Below are 18,991 nucleotides of genomic sequence, written 5' to 3'. Positions count from 1 at the left end.
GCACAAGAATCTTTTTAAAAATAAAAATGCATAATTTTTTTAATTGTTTTTCATCAATGAAACAAAATGAAAAGTTAATGCACATATCAAAAAATTAGTTGAGGACGTCCTTGCCTTCCGAGCATTTTCCTTCCCAGTGCATGTGCACAGTAATTGTATAGACTCTGCAGGGAGGTTGTACTTGAAGACCAAAGAACAGAGTTACTGTGGATATAAGTTGATCAAATCCCTCTGCTTCTTCCTTTAACCTTACACAGCCTTTGAAGGGGGTGGGCAGGGGCGCATACTGTCTCTGCTATAGGATCAGCTCTTCTTTCTGTTGAAGCAAGTGCTTAATGATGTTGGCTGTTGGTTTTGGTTCGATGTCCTCTCTTGCAGGATAAATTTAAAGCCCATCAGATGTGTCTTGATTGTGTGACTGTGAGATTAAGTGACATTTTCAACCCACAACTCTCAAAGTTTGCACAGTACTGCACATATGATTAAAATAAAGGGCATAGCTTCAAGACAGTAATTTTAAAATCATATTTAAGTTCAGTTTGAAGTATTTCAGGTTGAAGTATTTCAGCTTGTTGTAAAGCAATAAAACAGATTGGAAGAGCAGGAAGGTGGTAAACTCTGGCTGATTGGGTCTTTGCCTGCAGAGCTCTGCTTTTCTTTTTAACAGACCCAATGCAGAGGAAGGAGGTCAAGGTAGGGAGCCATGAAAGGAATATGTCAGCAAAGAATACAAGGACAATGTGGAGAGTAGACAGCAACGAATTGGAGCATCAGCTCACCCGAGGAAAACGCAACCCAGTGCTTTTGTCTGTGCTCATCCAGGGTTTGGGGTGACTGGTTGTCTGAGATCCCTCGTTGCCATCTGCACCAAGACATCAGCTGCCAGTGGCATTTGTTCTGTCATCTTTACAAAGACCGACACATTTGCTGCCTGCAAATTCGTGTGTGGCCAGTGCATAATGTGTGCTCAGTGTGCTGCTTTGATTGTGCTCAGCTGTGGGTGCTGGCTGGGAAAAAAAAAAGTACATCTTTTTATGTTTTTTTCATTTTACAGACATGTTCACTGCAGTAGGTAGTTCGTGCTGCCCTTGTTAAATGTAAGACCATTCCCTGCTCATCTCAGCGTGGTTTTCAGGAACTCACAGTTTGAGTGCCCTAAAATATGTTAAATATTTTGAACTTCAAAGTGTGGCATTAAATATGCCCCATCGCTGTGTGGTCGATTCATATTTTGAACACGCTTTGATGTAGGATTCGCCACACTTGCTGTTCTTGCAAGATTCAAACTAATTCCTATTGTACGCTGAAATTTAGAGTGGGAGGGCGCACAAGAAAGGCCACAAAACACATCAGTAATCACTTACAATGAATGAGCAGGAACCAACTAGAACTGCACAAATGGATTTGGCAGCAGTGCCGCTGTACATAAATACTGTTACATAGTCAGAGTAGCGGTTTGCAGACTAGGGAACATCCTGGGTTATTCTTTTGTAGGATTCAGTTTGTGCTTCAATCTCAGCATCAGACGCTTCCTCCTGGCACCAAGGTCATCGGTCCTCATGGTAATAAAGACAGAATGCTTTAAATCCCACACTCCATAATCCCACACCCTACCTCCGTATTAAGAAAGGTTGACTCATCATCCCAGTGACCTTAAGTGTGCTCTGTGCGTTTTCACCAACCTGTATGTGCAATCATTATGTGTCTGGGAGGATGTGCGCCCGTGTGTGTGCGCTGAAGTGTTTTGTTATTTGCGTCTCATTGTGTTTGGTTGTGTACCTGCTCGAGGTGATAAGGGCCAGTGTAGAGCGTGTCCTTTGTTCTGCCAGAATTACTCATCCCTCTGTGTCAGCATGGGTAAATGAAACCCCGTTTAATCCAGGGTTGGAGCCTAGATAGGTAAAACCTAAGCCTGGTGTCACTGGATTTGTTTGTTATTGTCACTGTGTCTCAAAATGGATTGATGCTATTTTTCCCCCCTCTCATAGAGGCAACTGCATGTCTCGGCAAACATCTGAATAAAAACGTATAGACGGTATGAGTGTCTCAGCAAGCCACGTGTGATCCCCCAAGCATGTCAGTGTGTGCTTTGAAGTGTTTAATCTGTGTGCAAACACACACTCCTACCCATGCACCTTGCACCGTGTGGTCAGACTTCATGTTAATTCAAACAGCCATAACAAGTGTTTCTTTTCCTGTTGGCCATCTGAGTCACAGGCTGCAACCGAGGTGTGACACACAAGCTTGTCTCTCTCCCCGCCTCTCTCTCTCTCTCTCTCTCTCTCTCTCTCTCTCTCTCTCTCTCTCTCTCTCTCTCTCTCTCTCTCTCACTCACTCCTTGCCATGTTCTTCTACATCTCTCGCCCTTCTTCTGTGTTGCTATTTTGGTTTTTTCCCTATTAATTGTCTGTCTTCCTTCCTTTCAGTCTCTTCCTCCTCTGTGTTGTTCTACCCTCCTCCTGCTTCCCGCTCTCTGCCTTGACTGCCTGTATTTGTCGACTCCCTCCCTCCCCTCTTGTGACTCCCTCCTCCCTTTCCTCTCCTTCTCCCCCCCTCTCTCTCTCTCCTCTCTCACCATCAAGCCAGCCACAGCAGCAGCAACAACAGCAGTAGCTCACTCTACCCGCTGCTCAGTCACAGCGGAGGCTGCAGTGTGCACGTCTGTGTGTTTGTGTATGTTTACAACGTGCCCCTGAACCTGTGCTGCGGTTTTACGCCCGACTTTAACATGTATGTGGAGTTACTTTAACCTGAGGACTGGAGGACGATGTGCAAGTAGACCATCCAGAGGCTCATTAGGAGGAAGGAGGAAGACATAACATCACTTTTTTTCCCTCTCCATCTTTTTTACATGTGAGTCTGCTTTTTTTTTCTTCCGTCAGTCTCATCATTTCTTCCGTTGCTGCCTTGCTTGCTGGTACAAGGCTCCTCTGAAAGTGTGGACTTATTTTTGAGTGTGAGTTGTTATCTGCTGCATGTCATCTGCATGTATGATCTCACTGTCGATTTTAACTTGTTGTAGCTGTAGTTTGTGCCTCAGCGGTGGAATAAATGGCAAGTCATGACATCTCTAATGACTTAATTAGGCCAATTTGTAGAGCCCTGTTTGTAGTGACGGAGCAGTATATTCATGTAGACAGGACTGACCTCCGCCGTAATAATCTGTTCATATTCGTAAATGTTAATAAAGCGCCACATGCGTATTATTCGAGTGACAAACTGTCGCTTGTGTCATTTTCATGAAATGTCATTGCTTGTTATTGTATGTGAATGAATGTCCTCTCCTCCAGGTATTCTCTGCAGCTTGACTCTGCAAGTGGGTGACAGATAGGACGAAGGGCAATGATTGAGCGAGTGTTAGTGTGTGTCTATGTATGTGTCACTCTGACACCCGGGGCGTGAAGAAAAATCAATAGATCTACGGCTTGAGTTGAACTATTTACCTGTGCCAAGTGATGAGCGGGCGCTGTGGCCTTCCAGGACTCAGACAAGTGCTCGCGACTTCCTGCAGGCATTCAGTGTGTCAGCACTGCTTGCTTCCTCACAGATGCCTTGTATTCTTCATATATGATTGATTTCTCGTGCGTGTTCTCCAGAGTACCTTCGTGTTGATCCTTTGAAAAAAAAAATTGCTGCTTGAAAACATCCTTTTTTCTGGAGAAGTGCAGGCAGAGATTGTAGATCAAAAGTTTTCCTTGTTGCTTGAAACCAGGGTAACCAGTGACACCAGTCTGTGGACTGAGCAGGTGAAGAGATGGCTAAAGAACGAGCAGAACCACAGCATCTCAGATGGGAATAGAGGGAGACTATCATAATCAATCCTCCGCGATCGGAGAAGAGCATCATTTGTCTTCTTTTCTCTCTCCAGTCCTTCTTTTGCCCCCTATCTTTCTCTCATTTTCTGTGGTATAGCTACTTTGATCGTGCGTACAAAGACAGTCTCTGGAGCTTCATTACTTTTAAAGGCTTCATCGTGAGGGGCCATAAAAAGATGCTAAGGAATGGATTTCTGAGACCATTTACCAGACGTTCTGTGCCGACTCGCGAGTAATGGCTATATAGGGATATAATGTTCCACCACTGTGTGTAATGGCCTTCTGTGCCTCGTGCTCTGGGTTATCGGGGCAAACTGGGAATGGGCATAATACGTCAGCACTGAAGTATATGACGTTATGCATAATAAGTGGTGCCTACCGGGGATCCTGGCTCTGTTTAATTCATGAAGACATCACAGTCTTCTGCATAAACTTAACGCTGATTGTGATGCATGGATTTCTGCGTCTAATCGAATTTGTCTTGTTTTTTTCAACCTTTCAGGCCTTTTAACTTTTAGCCATAAACTTGTGTTTTGGTCTGTTGTTCTGCTTTTCTCCTTTGTGCAGACATGCATGTGTCCGATTGCCTGTGAGTGACTTGGGGAGGGGAATATGTTTGTGGCAGTGTTTTGCAGTCAGTATGTGGAGATTTGAATGAGGTACCAGGAAAAGTGTTGGGGAGGAAATGATTGAGAGAAAAGGTCAGTAGACAGGATGCCCTTTTTTATCTGATGCAAGAGACTGCTGAGGGGCTGAGGAGAGCTGTGTGAGAAAATGCAATGCACCACTTGTGAGAGAGAAAGACTTTAAGGTAAAAGTGAAGTCAAATAATTCCAAAGAAATAAAAAATTGTTAGATGAAGGTGAAGCTAACCTGGAAACAACCATGCAAAACATAAAGTCAGTTCTCATGCAGTTGAAAAGCAGTCGTGTCTTTGATGGCTCATAGGAAATGTTAGTCATGTGACTTCTCTGCCTCGCTGTGTTGCATGTCGCTACTTTAGTTCTGCTCACTTGACCACGGTTGCCACATGACCCAAGCTGTGTGACACTGTTATTACAATGTCACTGTTTTCATGTACTTTTACAGTAATTTATTGATGAGTTGCTGAACTTCATCTCAGTATCAGTCATCCTACTGAAATGTTAATCGTCCATTTGAGGATATTTTATTTTCACCTCTTTAAGGCATCAGCGTGAGATGGTGGGACCTAGATAATAAGACTGCAGCTTTCTGTTCATGAATAATGTAAATAAGAACACAAACACTCTGTTTTATAGGACAGAGACATGAAATTACATTTGAAGCAGATAGATCATCAGACGACACAGAATCATTTCTCAAATATTTGCTGAGATCCGGCATGTCCAAAGTCTGTCCCAGAATCATTTACCTAATTTCACATTTGTATGGCCCTGTTTCTCTTCCTAAGTATGTAATAGTTTATTTTGTTGTTGTTGCTTTTGGCACATACAAAATGAATCAACAAAACTCAGAATTTCTCTGGTTAACTCATGTTGGCAGTATGGTCGTGGAGCATTCAGGCAAACTATGTAATTTGTGGATGAATCACAATCTCTCTGTCTGCCTGGCATTGAATTTCTATGTTAGACAAATACTGTAGTGGAACACATTTCTCCCAAGAACAAGATAGTTTGCTCACTTATATGGCCAGCTTGTAACGCTTAAACATCATGTCACTTGATACCGTTGGTCCTCATCAAATTTGGTACTATTCCTCAAATTCTAGAAATACAACCAAAGTTTAGACGATGGTTGCAAATATTTACATCACCTGCTCTGTCAATTAAAAATAATAGAATGTGCTAATGATCTAGTCGCCCTCTGTAGGACCACTGTGAATTAACCACATGAGAAATTATTTGTGACCGATATAAACTTCTTTAGGTTTTTGTCATCTGTGACCGATGACCTTGAGTGGCAGTAGATACAATAAGCTTATTATTTCTTTGGACTGAGCATTATTTAAGGTATGTATTTTATTAATATGTTCTGTGGGTACAATTTAACCAAAACCTGCTGTGCTACTTCTGGAATTATAAGCTGCGACTGAATAGTTTCACAACCCATCAATTCATCTTCACTTTATCCAGCTCGGGGTTGCAGGGCACTGGAACTAATCCCAGCTCTCTATGGCCAGGTTTGCTGAACAGATCACCAGTCCATCACAGGGCAAACACAGAGAAACAGAGACACACATATCCTCACAGGAGAAACCACCACAATCACGTTTCAGCTCCAGATAATTTGTATGTGAGGCAGTAGTGCATGACAGTATAGTAATGCATGCACAATTTGAATTAATATCCAAACCTTTTCAAAGTCTGCATTTTTGTGACCAGTCATTTTTCTTTTAATTTAATAGGAAATTCATGTTATATATCTTGATTTGCTTACAAAACACACTGCTGCGATATGAGCCACAGTGGATCTGGAGGAAACATCTCCTCCCCATGAGATCATTTTGCATACTTTCATAACTACTATTGTATACTGAGTGCATAAAAATGTTCAGTCAGCCGAGGTGCAGTGCACTGCAGGTACTTGCAGGTTTGCACTCACCATGATCAGAAAGTGGAAAGTAAGTAATTGTTAAAGTCAGTGGCCTGTGTCTATACTTCCATGGTAAGAGAAAAAAAAAACACTTGTAAAATCCATGCTTGCTTCAGGTAAAATGTGTTAGCTTTACAAGGATACCAGTTCGAGGGATTTAATTTGTAGTTACAATACTAAACCAGTCCTTTTGGACAGCCTTGTTGCTGAAAGAGAACTCTAACTCTTTAAACAGGATAAGATGAGCATCATAGTCACTGCAAAATAATGAAAATTTACATCACTTTTTTTATTTACTTTTGTTCAGTGTCTTTTCTATTTGACTCATTTTATCAGAAAAGTAACAGATATTGGAGAGTTATTGGGAAATGTTATATAACTTAAAAAAAAAAAGAAATCTGTCTGTTTTCCTATCATGCACCAGCAGCAGTCTGCTGGCTGGAAATCCTGTGTTTGTTTTATTCATACTCCTTCTATATGCTATATACAGTACTGGCTTCATCCAGTGTCTCTGTGGTCACGGTGAGACTGGAGCCAGTGTCAGTTGCAAGTCCATCTCAGAGGGACACGCTGAACATATCTGGACTTTGGGAGGAAGCTGGAAAACCTAGAAGCAGAAAAACTAAATTGTTAATATACAGGAATAATATGTAAAAGTCCTAAATTAGCAGACTGACTATACTGCACTGAGGTGGAAATCACTTCGCAGCTATGCCACTAGATCAAATAAATTTCAAGATGATTTTAGGCATTTGAGACATTTTTAGATATTGTATTGATAAATGTAAAATGAAACAAATTGTGGTCCTATTCAGAGCTGATGAAACAATAGGAAATAAGAAATATCAATCTGTTCTATTAAATTATAAAGTCCTATTTTTAGGCTGACTGGCTGTATTTTTTTTTTTATTGCTATCAGACAAACTATCAAATCGTTCTGTATTTGAATATGATGTAGTTAAGAGCAAGACCGACTGCACTGGGCTTTTGACAGCTTGGTAAGGGAACAGGAAAAGGGATAAGGCACCTATTTTCTTGTCTCATATTTTCATTTTAATATTGAAAGACCCATCAGCACCACTGATACAAAAAGCCTAGCAATAAAAATACAACTCTGTGAGCCAGCTGCGGATGCCTTAATTAAAGTCTCTTTTCCCCCACTATAATGAAATATGCCGATCACCTTTGTACCTGTTGTTAATTACTTACAAAGTGTTCCAGCTTTCTTCACAGCAGCCCGTGTCCTTGGCACGGTCGAAGCCCTCCCCTCCCATAGCACAAGTTAGCGCGTTGATGCTGGAGCCTGCAGGTGCAGGACTTGTGTGCCTGAATCTGGGCATGCCCATGAGAGAGTGTGAGCGTATGTTTTTTTTTTTTTTTTTTTTTACAAATGTGGATCATTTCTCTTGGTTATTGATGGGCTCGTCCCCTACCTCAGTCTCCGTGACCCAGTTCTCCTGCGCTGACACGCCTTGTTCATATCATGCCTGCAGCAAACACATGTCAGTTGCGGTGAGAAACAAGGAGGAAGCGGATTAAAGAAAAGCAGAGGGGAAAAGTGAAATGTATGTCTGTGTGTCTCCACCATCACACTTTTCCTTTTAGATCACTGGGCTTAGAGTGATATCTGACACATAACCTACCTCTCTCGAACACCTCTACTGAAAGAAAGTTTTTCTTTTTTTTTTTTTTTTTTTGCAGTTCACTTTCTTGTTGGTTAATGTATTTTTTGTAATGAACATTTCCTTTATTTTCATGTCTCTACAGAGCAGCTTTCTGGGCAGTGCCACATTTTCAGTCGCAGACCTACTGAGAGCTAAAGATGAACGGCTGACCTTGACTCTCAGGTGAGTACATGTTCCTGTGTTCCTCAGGCTAAACGCAATCAGAGTCTGAGGTTTCTGCCTGCTGACATGAGAACTGACTCATGAACGTAAACATGAAACACAGTGTTCAAAAGAAAAACCTATCTCCACTTCTTGCTGTAGCTGTTTTAGGAACGTTTGTGTATCTGAAAGGGTTGGGTTTTTTTCCACCATGGTGGTGGTACGTTTCCACGTGGGAATAAAATACTCTGATCTGCTTTTGCTTTGTTGTGGTATGTGGGAGTAAAGGTTTTTGTCTTGCAAAAAGAAATACCTGACTTGTTTGAGTGGTGGGCCAATAATATTTCATACACAATATTCTTAAGTATATAGACATTTTCATATGCTTTGGAATATGCATGACCATGTTAACGTCTCAACTTGCAAATACATACAGTATATGCTCGTAGTGATGTATTGATGCTTGTTGTATTTGGCCATTGAATGCATTGTCATTGTACATTGAGTAAAAAAAATTGTGGAATTAATAAGTGTAGTTCTTAAAGTAACAATGGTTTGAAAACAATATACACAAAAAATATCATCCTTACAATCCGAGTTTAGTGCAAATTTGGCTTTGGCATATAACCTGTACATAGGTCTGCTCATTTTCACTTTGAATGATTTGTAAAGTTCAAACAAATGTCTGTGTGGTGAAGTGTTTTACCTGAGGACCCTCAGAAAGACTCATTTCTGTCATACCGTCATTCCATGTCAGATTGTTCTCAATGAGCAGAACCAGGAAGTAAAAGTCTGAAACCTGTTTCACAGATTTTCAACCAACAGGCAATGGCAGAATATCTGTTTTCTTGTAGGTCACAATAATTTCTTTTGTCCTGTTGATCTTCAGATCAGATTGTGTTGTTTGCAAATCGACAGCCGTTGTGCCTCCTCCCAGTAGGTTATCTCACCCACAGAGACAAGCCCCACCAGTGTGCTATGAACTTTGGGTTGGTGTTATGCTGTTGGATGTGGTCTTGGGTATTAGTGTTATGAGCAGGGGGCTCAGCACACCGCCCTGAAGGGAGCTGATGCCGACGCTGATAGCAGAAAAGAGGTCAGGGCCTACTCTCACCCTCTGGGAATGGTTGGTCAGGAAATCAATGATCCCAAGACAGATGGAGGAGGACACACCCAGATTTTACAGTTCATTTACCAGTCTCCTCGGGAGCTTGGTGTGCCGTGGTAGAGCGTAGCTCTGTTGATGTTTGAGGTGGAGCATCCTCTGTGGACTGGTTGAGCTTGAACCCTGAGGGGATTCAGCAAGTGGTGTGGTCTCGGACCTCTTTTTTTTAAAAATGCTTAATTCGGTGTTTCAAGTGCTGAACATTAATGGTGTTTTTGAGGGGCATGCAATAGTGGACCACTTCAACCAGGCAGGGACAGCAACCTGACTAAAAAACTGGTCATAAATGGTGAAGACGTCGGCCAGTTTTGTCATACAGTCGATCCATCCCGAGAAACCATAACACCCGGTGGCCATCCTTGTTAATAATGTCAATGTGCTGTTCCCCTGCTGCTCTTCCAGTGGGAGGATGTTGCTGGTGTGTATTGGTGGGTTGTAGGGCAGCTATTCCCCATGGCTGTACAGCAAAGTGAGTGGATGTCTTGAGTTACTCTGCTGGTGAAGCGCCCCTGTGATCCGGTGGGAGACTGCTTGGTCTGAGGTTGATGATTTGCTCGATGCCCTGTGTTCAGAAATGTTACAGTTTGCCAACTGAGAGGCCTTGGCCATGAGCTTGTCTCCACTGGTATCACGCTTCACATTGCGGTGGTATGTGTTGGGAGCACAAACTTTAAATTTCCACAGTCTATTCAGCACACAGTGGTCGTCATGACAGCAGATGATGTGATCTGCATTTCAGAGTCACGCATTCAAGGTAGAGGGAGCAGTTTTTGCTCAGCATCTTGAAGCCAGTGCACCAGATTCTGTTGGAATACATGCGCGACCCCATTTCTTCACTGTGTGGACAGCTAGGCCCACAGGTGTGTCCAAGATGAATGAGTCCAGCCTGGTGAAAATCACAATAAAACAGACTGTCACGAAGTCGCTCGTATTAACTTGCAGTCTCAGCTCAATCACCTTGGAAACAAGGGATCTTAGATTAGCAAGGAAAATATTGGCAAGTGGTGGTTTGTTCTACTACTTCCATAGCCTCACTGGCAGCCTGTCTTCTGCTTCCTCTCTTGTGCTGTGTGCCCCTCCTCTCTGGGGGATGGTTATCCGTGGAGAGCCAGAGGGGCTCTTCATGTCTGCTGGGATGTTGTCTGAGTAAAGGGACTTGGCTATGACTGTCTGCTTCCTGTTCAGTCGTATTTCTAGGAGATACTGTTGACTGTAGATGTGGTTAACCCATACCAGGTATCAAACTATACTTGAGAAAGAACATGACCACACATTTCTCAGAAAACTGTGTGAGTGTACAATTCATGCGGCAGTCCTTATTGGTGTAAGTGTGCGCGTGTCTTCATGAATGGGACATGCTGATTTGTCGCTGCGAGAATCTTCACCAAACAAACATGAGCCTCGGAAGTTAAAGCACATCGGGTCTGACCAAGCAATGAAAAATCCACCTCATTTGTAGGCTTAATAACTAAGTCCATTTACCAGATTTGTTGCTAATGATTGTTGATTTGGAGAGAGCCTGTTGGGAAGTATTACTCAAGATGAGCAACAACACCAATTTCAACATATATTTAATCATAGAATGCATTGTCCTGTCTGCAAATTGCTGTAATGTATCCCTGTTTGAATTCTATTCATACACAATTGCGATTAACCAGGAATAAATGTGCTGCAATCACAATCAGGAGCAATTTGGCATTCCGAATCTTGCCCAAGGACACTGGTACAAGAGGAGTGGGGTATCAAACATCTCACTTCCCAAAAAGTGAATGACTCATCCTGTCTCCTGAGTAACAGCTAAACTGTTGTTTTAAAGACAAACTATTCTTTTGGGGTTTTTAGTGTTTGCCTGGCTCCTGTTTAGATACCACAGCCCACCTTGAACTGAGATCGTAACAATGCAAGTAGGCTATTTTAGGCTACAGTATTTGAGAAATGTTCAAACGCAATATAACACACAGTGTTTTAGACAGAACAGGCCAATCTGATTACACTGAATTTGCATTTGCTAAATGAGAATATTAACTACAATTGGTGTTTTTATATACGTATAATTTTGAATAACACATGCTTCGTGTTTTTTCTGTGTGTACGTTTAAAATGCAAGTCTCTGAATAGTTCTTCTAAAGAAGTCATTGCCTCGTACTGACTTCCTTTCAAACACCTGCTTCTTTCAAATTCAAATATGCACTTTACACCTTATAGCTTTTATGCAAAGAGTGCCTGTGATTCCATGGGTGCTATATCCTTTTCTGCCTGAAAGCTTTTATGACTAAAACTCTGCCATGTTTGTATTGTCATGTCGAATTTCCTTTTCCTTCACATGCATAGTTGTCTGAAAATATGCCCTCCTAGCAATCTTCTTTCGTTATTTTCTTCTTTTTGTACTCTCTTTTGTTATGCTTTTCATTTCCTGTAGGTGATCCAAGGTCACGGAGTATAATTGTATCTTGCACGATTTACTATATGAGCTGCTGTGAGGATGGAGATTACAGACCCCTTGCATGCGTGCGTGCATGCGTGCGTGCATGTGCACACTTCCGGGGTTATCCGTACTGTTGAGCAGCACAGAATTGTTATTTTGCTCTCCTTCTAGTCAAAATGTCTCTTTGTGTTTGCAGTTGGTTTTTGTTGTTTGGTTGAATGTGTTTCTATTCTGAGGATAACATGAAGTCCTCCCGTGATACTTACACTGCACTGGCACACTGTTTTTTAATAACTATTGAAGTGATATTCTGAATCTATCATGACAGTGCTATTATTTTCACTTTTATTTCAGTTTTTTTTTCTTTTTTTCAGCATTTTCAGTTACACATTTCGAGTCAGTGGTGTTCAGTGTGATGTCCCGTGCTCCAACTGGATCACAACTCTTAAGAATAAAAATTTTGAATTTAGTTTCTTTCACATATATATGTATATATATATATATATATATATATATAACTATTTAATGCTTTCTTATCAAACCTCTACAGGTCATTCGAGGTCACTCCAAAAATTGAGAAAACTAATCACTACAGAGTAAAATTACATTCACTGTAGTCTTTAATCCACTTAGCAACAGAACAATTAACTGAGCATTCACTATTGTTAAAAGGAGTTTCAGATGTCACGGGTATTGAATTGCAATGTGATAAATGATTACTAAAGGCGCTACGAGTGGTTACTGATGTGGTTTTTAATGTGGTGCTGTACTGGTCACTGATGCATGCAGAGCACATACACACACACTAAAAAAGCTGTCTTCATATGATATGCTCTTTGCGTGTTGGCTTATCCAGTAAGAAAATATCTAAAAGATGAGCAGTATTTGATGATTCACTCACAACTGTTTGACCTGTGCAAGAGTCTTATGATTCACAGTTCATATTAGTTCTGCTGGCCAAGCAGCCCGGATGCTGCATCTCTGACATGGACAGGAATACGATTCATTCTGCCTATTACCAAGACAGATGCTCCCTTTTAATACAATGTTCTAATCCCCACTCGGTGAGTTGTTGCAGAACGTCGGTTAATTTGCGCTGCTTCGCTCAACAGTGGCAGAGTGGGACTTCTTTATCTCCACAAGGCAAAACTTGATTCCCTTCTCTAAGCCATTTTTTAACTTTGACCAACTTCTCCTGGTAAGCTGTGGAAGCTCCTTGGTACTGAGCACACAATACGTGGGGATGAAGTCGGTGTTGGTGGCATCGCCCTTCAATAATGTTCTCTGTGCTAGAGGGTTTTCCGGCTCGAATATCATACCTTAATAACAGAAATTCTTTGCATTCTAGCCCCTCTCCCCGGTCTCAGACACAATTTGATGTGCAGCTGGTCGGGATGTTTGTCACGTCTTATTTTTGTTTTCTGTAGGGCTCAACCATTTCCATTTGGGTCACTCCTCTGAAGGTTCATGACAGTGTTGTGTTCAATATGGAAAATGAGAGCATCGGATGCATGGACTCTCTCCCTGTGAGGAACTGTCTCACTTCTTTTCCGTCAAACTTTTGAAGCGATGGCAACCAAGATTCACCTTCCCGCAGTTCTTATCTTCTGGGATGTAAACAGGTCCAGTGCATATAAACATACAAAACATGGCTTAAAAGACTTATTAGAGAAACAGGTTGTCTTTGAAGTTTCTACCTTTTTTAATCAGAAAGTAGATATCAAATTCAAAGGGAATAATTCATGATTTTGTCACTCAGTACACACATTTCTTTCATGTTTGCCCGGCTGTTGCTAATTTTGCAGTCCACCAGCAAATGAAGTCTTTAAACACGCGTTACGTTTGTATGGCTCATTACGCTGACAGACACATTACAGTAGCTTAACTACTAGTTTACTCACCTGAACTTAACCCCAAGCATAGTCTGACCCTTCAACATGCTACCCAGCAACAATCATCAAGTTCCCTAATTTGGTTTCCACAAGTCCCTATGGTTTTTGGTTAGTCTGCAAAGCACACACACACACACACACACACACACACACACACACACACACACACACACACACACACACACACACACACACACACACACACACACACTCACAAAATTGCATGACGAAGTACAAGAATCTAATCATGATTGGGATTAAGAAAGTCAATAGAAACTCGCTGGGACATTTCCTTGTGCTGATGAAGATTTTAAACCTCCACACTCAGCAATGAAGCAATTGATTGGGAAATCTCACAGCACTGAGGTCATTGTATCATCTTAGGTCAGTTTTTGTATAGTTGACATGATAGGTCAAGGATGTGTGCATCTGCATGCAGCTACATGGTTGTGTGGCCACATGCACACACACACACACACACACTGACACACACACGCAGTGTTTTAGTTTTGGAAGACATATTTGGATCAGTGCAGTATATCCTATGTTCTCCTGCCTGAGGTTATGCCTTTGAAAACTCAGATACAACCTCCTAACAGGCATTGGGCTTTTTGTAGTTTGACATGGTGTTTTGTAATGTATGAGTGTATTTCTTTGTATGCTTGTTGATTTTTTTTTTTTTTTTTTTTTTTTTGTAGTGTGTTTAAACTGAACTGTGGGATGCAGTAACTTTTCTTGAGTTGCCTCAAGGTTGCACGTTGAAACACAGAACATACAGTCAAGTGGTTTTGGCAGAAGCCGCCACTGTATTTGTATACAAACTTGAGTTTATTTATACTAAATACTGTCATTTCTGAACAAAGACGACAGTCATGTTGAGTGTCACAGTACAGTTGCAGAAGTTAGCTTGAAGGATAATGAAATGTTGTGCACAGCTGAGAGGGACTGTTGTTGTCTATCACTTCCCCATTGTTCACATTCCATAACAGTTTTATTCATAAATAATTAAAGTATGTTAGAGTGCTGCAGGGAGGACTTGTTTTTGCAGGCTAGTTGGAGAATTACCATCAACCTGCTTCCCTCCACAAAAAAGCCAGCCAGATTTGTCTTCATTTTGGAATTGCTGTAAAAATAAACTCAGAACTTCAGTGTTTGCTCATACATCCATGTTCACAAAGTCAAATTCATGACTGGACCCCAATTTCATGAATGTAGGAGCCTCAATGCAAGCATGAAGCGCTAACAACACTCCATGCACACAGGTTCATCCTCCCCACTGTGGAGAGTCTAATGTGTTCCTTTAAAAACCTAAAGATAAATATTCATGTTGGGTTGTTTAATTAGAATAGATCGCCAAGAGTATAAATGCGAGAGTCAGTCTGATAGTCTTTCACCCACTTATCAACAGCCGCCCTTAGAAAAAAGCTTTAATATTCTTGACTTGAGTATTTAGTGGTGTGTTTTCATGTCAAAGGAGAAAAGGTCACAATATATGAAGCCTGTTTAAAAGACTTTGTTTTAGATTTGTTAAAAAATACAGATTTTATTCAGAGGGCTTGCAAGAATCATAAAACACGGGACATGATGGTAAACTGTCCTTTATGCCACATGAGGTTTGGCGTGATGTTGAGAGTGGCGTGGGAACTGTGTCTCACATCTGGGAAGGATGTGAATTTCCAGGCACGTCATCAGCAGTGTACCTTTGAATCAGGGGGTGTTTTGGTCTGTCAACACTGGACCGACTCATCAAAGGTGACCAGCAACAGGGTGATCAAGCCTGAGCTTGTGTGCCACGCCCAATCATGGGAATTGCCTGGTTGTTTAAGTGGCACAACCTACGGGACTGTGCACAGCAGGGGGCGTCCTCTTCCCTGAGGCGTGCCTAAGGCTGATGACATACCTTGACCTGGTTTTCATTTTGTCGGGCCAGTCTCCATGTTCAGTAGGCCCTTGAGGAAGTTGAGCCGGTGCCTTTTTCCAGTTAGGTGCAGTAAGGATAGTTATTTGTTCGTTATATGAAGTCATTAACAGGACATGCAGCGCACATCCGAAGTTGCATCACTGTGAGAGATCTTTGAAAGTGTAAATATGAGAAGGATTGTATGAGTAAATGGGTGAATGTGCCTGATCGTATTAACCAAGTTGAGACTGCTCAGACAGTAAAATGTGCAACATTATAAGAGGGTATTTATCACTTAGTATTTGTCTGGAAGACCTACTTATCGGGACGTAAACAGCCTTTAATGGATTTGAAAAATGTTTGATGTAATTGCAATGATTGTAATTATCAATACTCACTTGCTCTCGTCTTTAAAAGGTGGTATTGGTGCTCCTTCTTTAAAAAATTAATTTGGTGCCAGAATCAACAAGAAAAGTAGCTCTACTACCTGCACAGATCCTGTAGTAAATCACTCTGGATGTTTTTTACTTGCTCCCGGCCTCCCTGCTTCATTCCTCTGACCATTGTGCAGAATGAAGGACGACTAATCACCGGCATTATCGGGTTCATAATTACCCGCTGATTACAAACACAAATACATAGTTTACATACCTTCAATATTTACTGTCGCTCTGTAGACCGTTAGTCTGATTAGAGAGCTGCTTATTTCTGGTGTAATTATGATTTGTTTTTACCATTTGATTGTGTTGAATCCATGAGAAACTTCAGTGGCATGCCATTCAAGTTTCGACTTTGCCTCTTCAGACTGTGGATATTTTTCAGGAAAGAAACTTGCCCTTGCTTCTCCCTGCAGTGTTGTGCTCGGCTCACTCTGCAGACACGCACATTCTAAATCTAGCATGGTTTAAATGGAGACCCAGGACAAGGAACACAACCACTGTACTACAGAAGCTGCAAAGATGCCAGTGCTGCAGAGGTCTCTCAATAATGCATGTTATATATACACATAGGAAGAAGCATTATCTCCAAAAAGGGAGACGAGACTCTTTCATGCCTCCGTGGCAGAAAACAGTCAGTATTGTCACAATGGGAAATAAAATGTTTCGCATATAAATATGTGTATACGGGTTGACATTGGGAGTGCACATGTTGTCAAATTAGTGACGTGCTCCAGTTTTTTTTTTTTTTTTCTTTTTTGCAAAGCTCTTTCTGCCCCGGTGTTCTGCTGTTTCTTTTGCCCTCTCAGTCTCTCACACAGTAGTTCCCCCTCTTGCACTTCTTGTTATCTGTAAAAGTTTGTGCACTCAGTAGGAGAGGCACTCTATGACCCAGTTCTACAGCACAGTTGGAGATTTGATTTTGATATGAATTTATATGCTTGTGTTAGTGTGAGCGAGTGTGTGTCTGCGTGTTCATGTGTGGGCATCAGAGATTTACCATGGCGAGGCTACATTATCACAGACCAGTGCTCCTGCCGCCGAGCTTCATGGCTTATTCATCCATTCCCATTGGATGGGGTCTTTCTTCACTGCCCCACCAGTAACGGTTCAGCCTGCTATCATGATAATGTCGATTTGCCGCCCCAGAGTCGTTAATATCGCTCTGTCCCAAATCTCATACTTATCCGGAGACAGCCGACGTTCCGTTCCACAGCCTCCCCCGTGAGTGATTTTTATCTCGGCCTGACCCAAAAGCCTAAAGATCAACTTTCTTATCCAGTTAGACTGGAGGCGGACTGTGGTGGTGGTGGCTGGTGTGTGTATGTGTGTGTATAGACTTTATTGTTTATATTCAGTTATCACACAGTCAGATTTCCTTCACAGTTGAGCAAAACGACTCCCACGAGATAAGCCAATGGATATTAGGGATGAGTCCTCCTGGTTTCCAATTAAATGGTATGCTTAGTATTGCAGTTTGAAGCTATGTATTGTAAATAAGCTCAAATAATTAAGTCTGTTTTACTCTGTGGAGTCATTTCACACAAATCACAATACATAGTATAATTAATGTCACATGATCTTGACCATTATGCACACACCACAAATCTGCTAATTGAGTTCTTTATAGGGCACTCACTGAAATATTCAGGGACCAACACGCCTCGCTAGATTTCTATAAATAATTATGCAATCCTGTTAACACATGCTGTACATGGTGTTAGCAGTAAAACGTGTTGTTTGCATACATGTATTGTAAATATGACTCATTAGATGTGTTATGTCTGTTTTACACTGGATAAGTTGCATCTAATTGGGGTTAAATCAGGATCCATTTATGAGCTGTGATTGAAATAAGTCCTTTGTCGTCGTATTTATGAAAATTTGGACATTTAGATAAAATCAACAATTTCTTCAATTCATCTAAAATTGCAGAATCAAACAAAATCCAAACTCTGTAATTTTACCAATTTATATGTTTTTATCAATTTTGTAATAACCACTTTTTTTGCATCATCATGTCTTGTACTCTGTGACTGTCAGTATGTATCAGTATTAGAAGGTCAGTATTAGAAGGAACAAAGAAATTACCACTTTCCCATTAAAAGTTAACTTTTCAGTGAGTTATGTGCCTCAGTGTACATGAGTGTGTGTGCTGTGCTCAAACCTAAAGCAGTCTGGTTGAATACATAGCTCCTCACAGTGAGTCTTATTTCCCTTGTGAGTGTCGTAAATAATCATAGTAAGATGATGTTTTTCTTGTTTAGCCAGAAGTTTGAACTAGAGTCACATGATGAGGATCATTGAACTATATAAACTTCTTTTTTTAAATGGATTCTTTTGTTTTAATGGTGCGACAGGGAATAGAGGAACATGTGTACTGCAGCACTCAGGGGAGACTAAAGGACACTTAGGGCCATGGCGTTTGAGTTGTATAGCTGGTGGAAAGCATTTTATCAGTAGCTTGCACATGGAGAAGACTGTGGGAAGCAAGATTTTGCATGCATGCCAGTTTGTGTGGATGTTTGTGCGTGCATGTTAGGAATCAGCCAATGTAAAGTACTAAACGCAGGTGGAATAACTTTCACCTTGCAATCCCACAGGAGGCACACATGTATATAAAGAGCAGCACACAGTGTTTCTAGATTACCAGTGCACATAAAGCACAAATACTACATATGTAAAAGCAGGAGAAAAGCCACCCAGCTGGGCTAAAATGAATGCACATATGGCTTCCTCATTTTTCCTCCTTTAATCTTGAAACCGCCTCTTTTTTTTTTTTCTGCACAGTCCTTATGCATAGTCTCTGAGATCCCCCAGGCTTTAGGGCTCATGGGCAGAATATGAAAATAACTAACTACCGCTGCTCTGTATCCGCATCAAAATGCAACTCTGGGAGTGAAATTGTTGAAGAAAAGTGAACAGCCTACCTTAATTATGTGTCATGAGTAATTGCA

General features: G+C 41.3%; 1 protein-coding gene across 2 annotated transcripts in view; it reads left to right on the top strand.

Moving 5' to 3' along the window:
• inpp4b (inositol polyphosphate-4-phosphatase type II B) overlaps window positions 1-18,991 on the top strand; it is a 161,030-nt gene that overhangs the window by 51,576 nt on the left and 90,463 nt on the right. For both annotated transcript variants that reach the window (XM_030093257.1, XM_030093256.1), the window contains exon 5: window positions 8,157-8,236. In XM_030093257.1, coding sequence (XP_029949117.1) covers window positions 8,157-8,236 — 80 coding nt within the window. The remainder of the gene's footprint in view (window positions 1-8,156; window positions 8,237-18,991) is intronic.

The sequence above is a fragment of the Salarias fasciatus genome, chromosome 6, assembly GCF_902148845.1.
Source record: "Salarias fasciatus chromosome 6, fSalaFa1.1, whole genome shotgun sequence".
In the NCBI taxonomy this organism is placed as follows: Eukaryota; Metazoa; Chordata; class Actinopteri; order Blenniiformes; family Blenniidae; genus Salarias; species Salarias fasciatus.
Note: the sequence above shows the minus strand (reverse complement) of the source record. Positions and strands in the feature narration are given on the sequence as shown.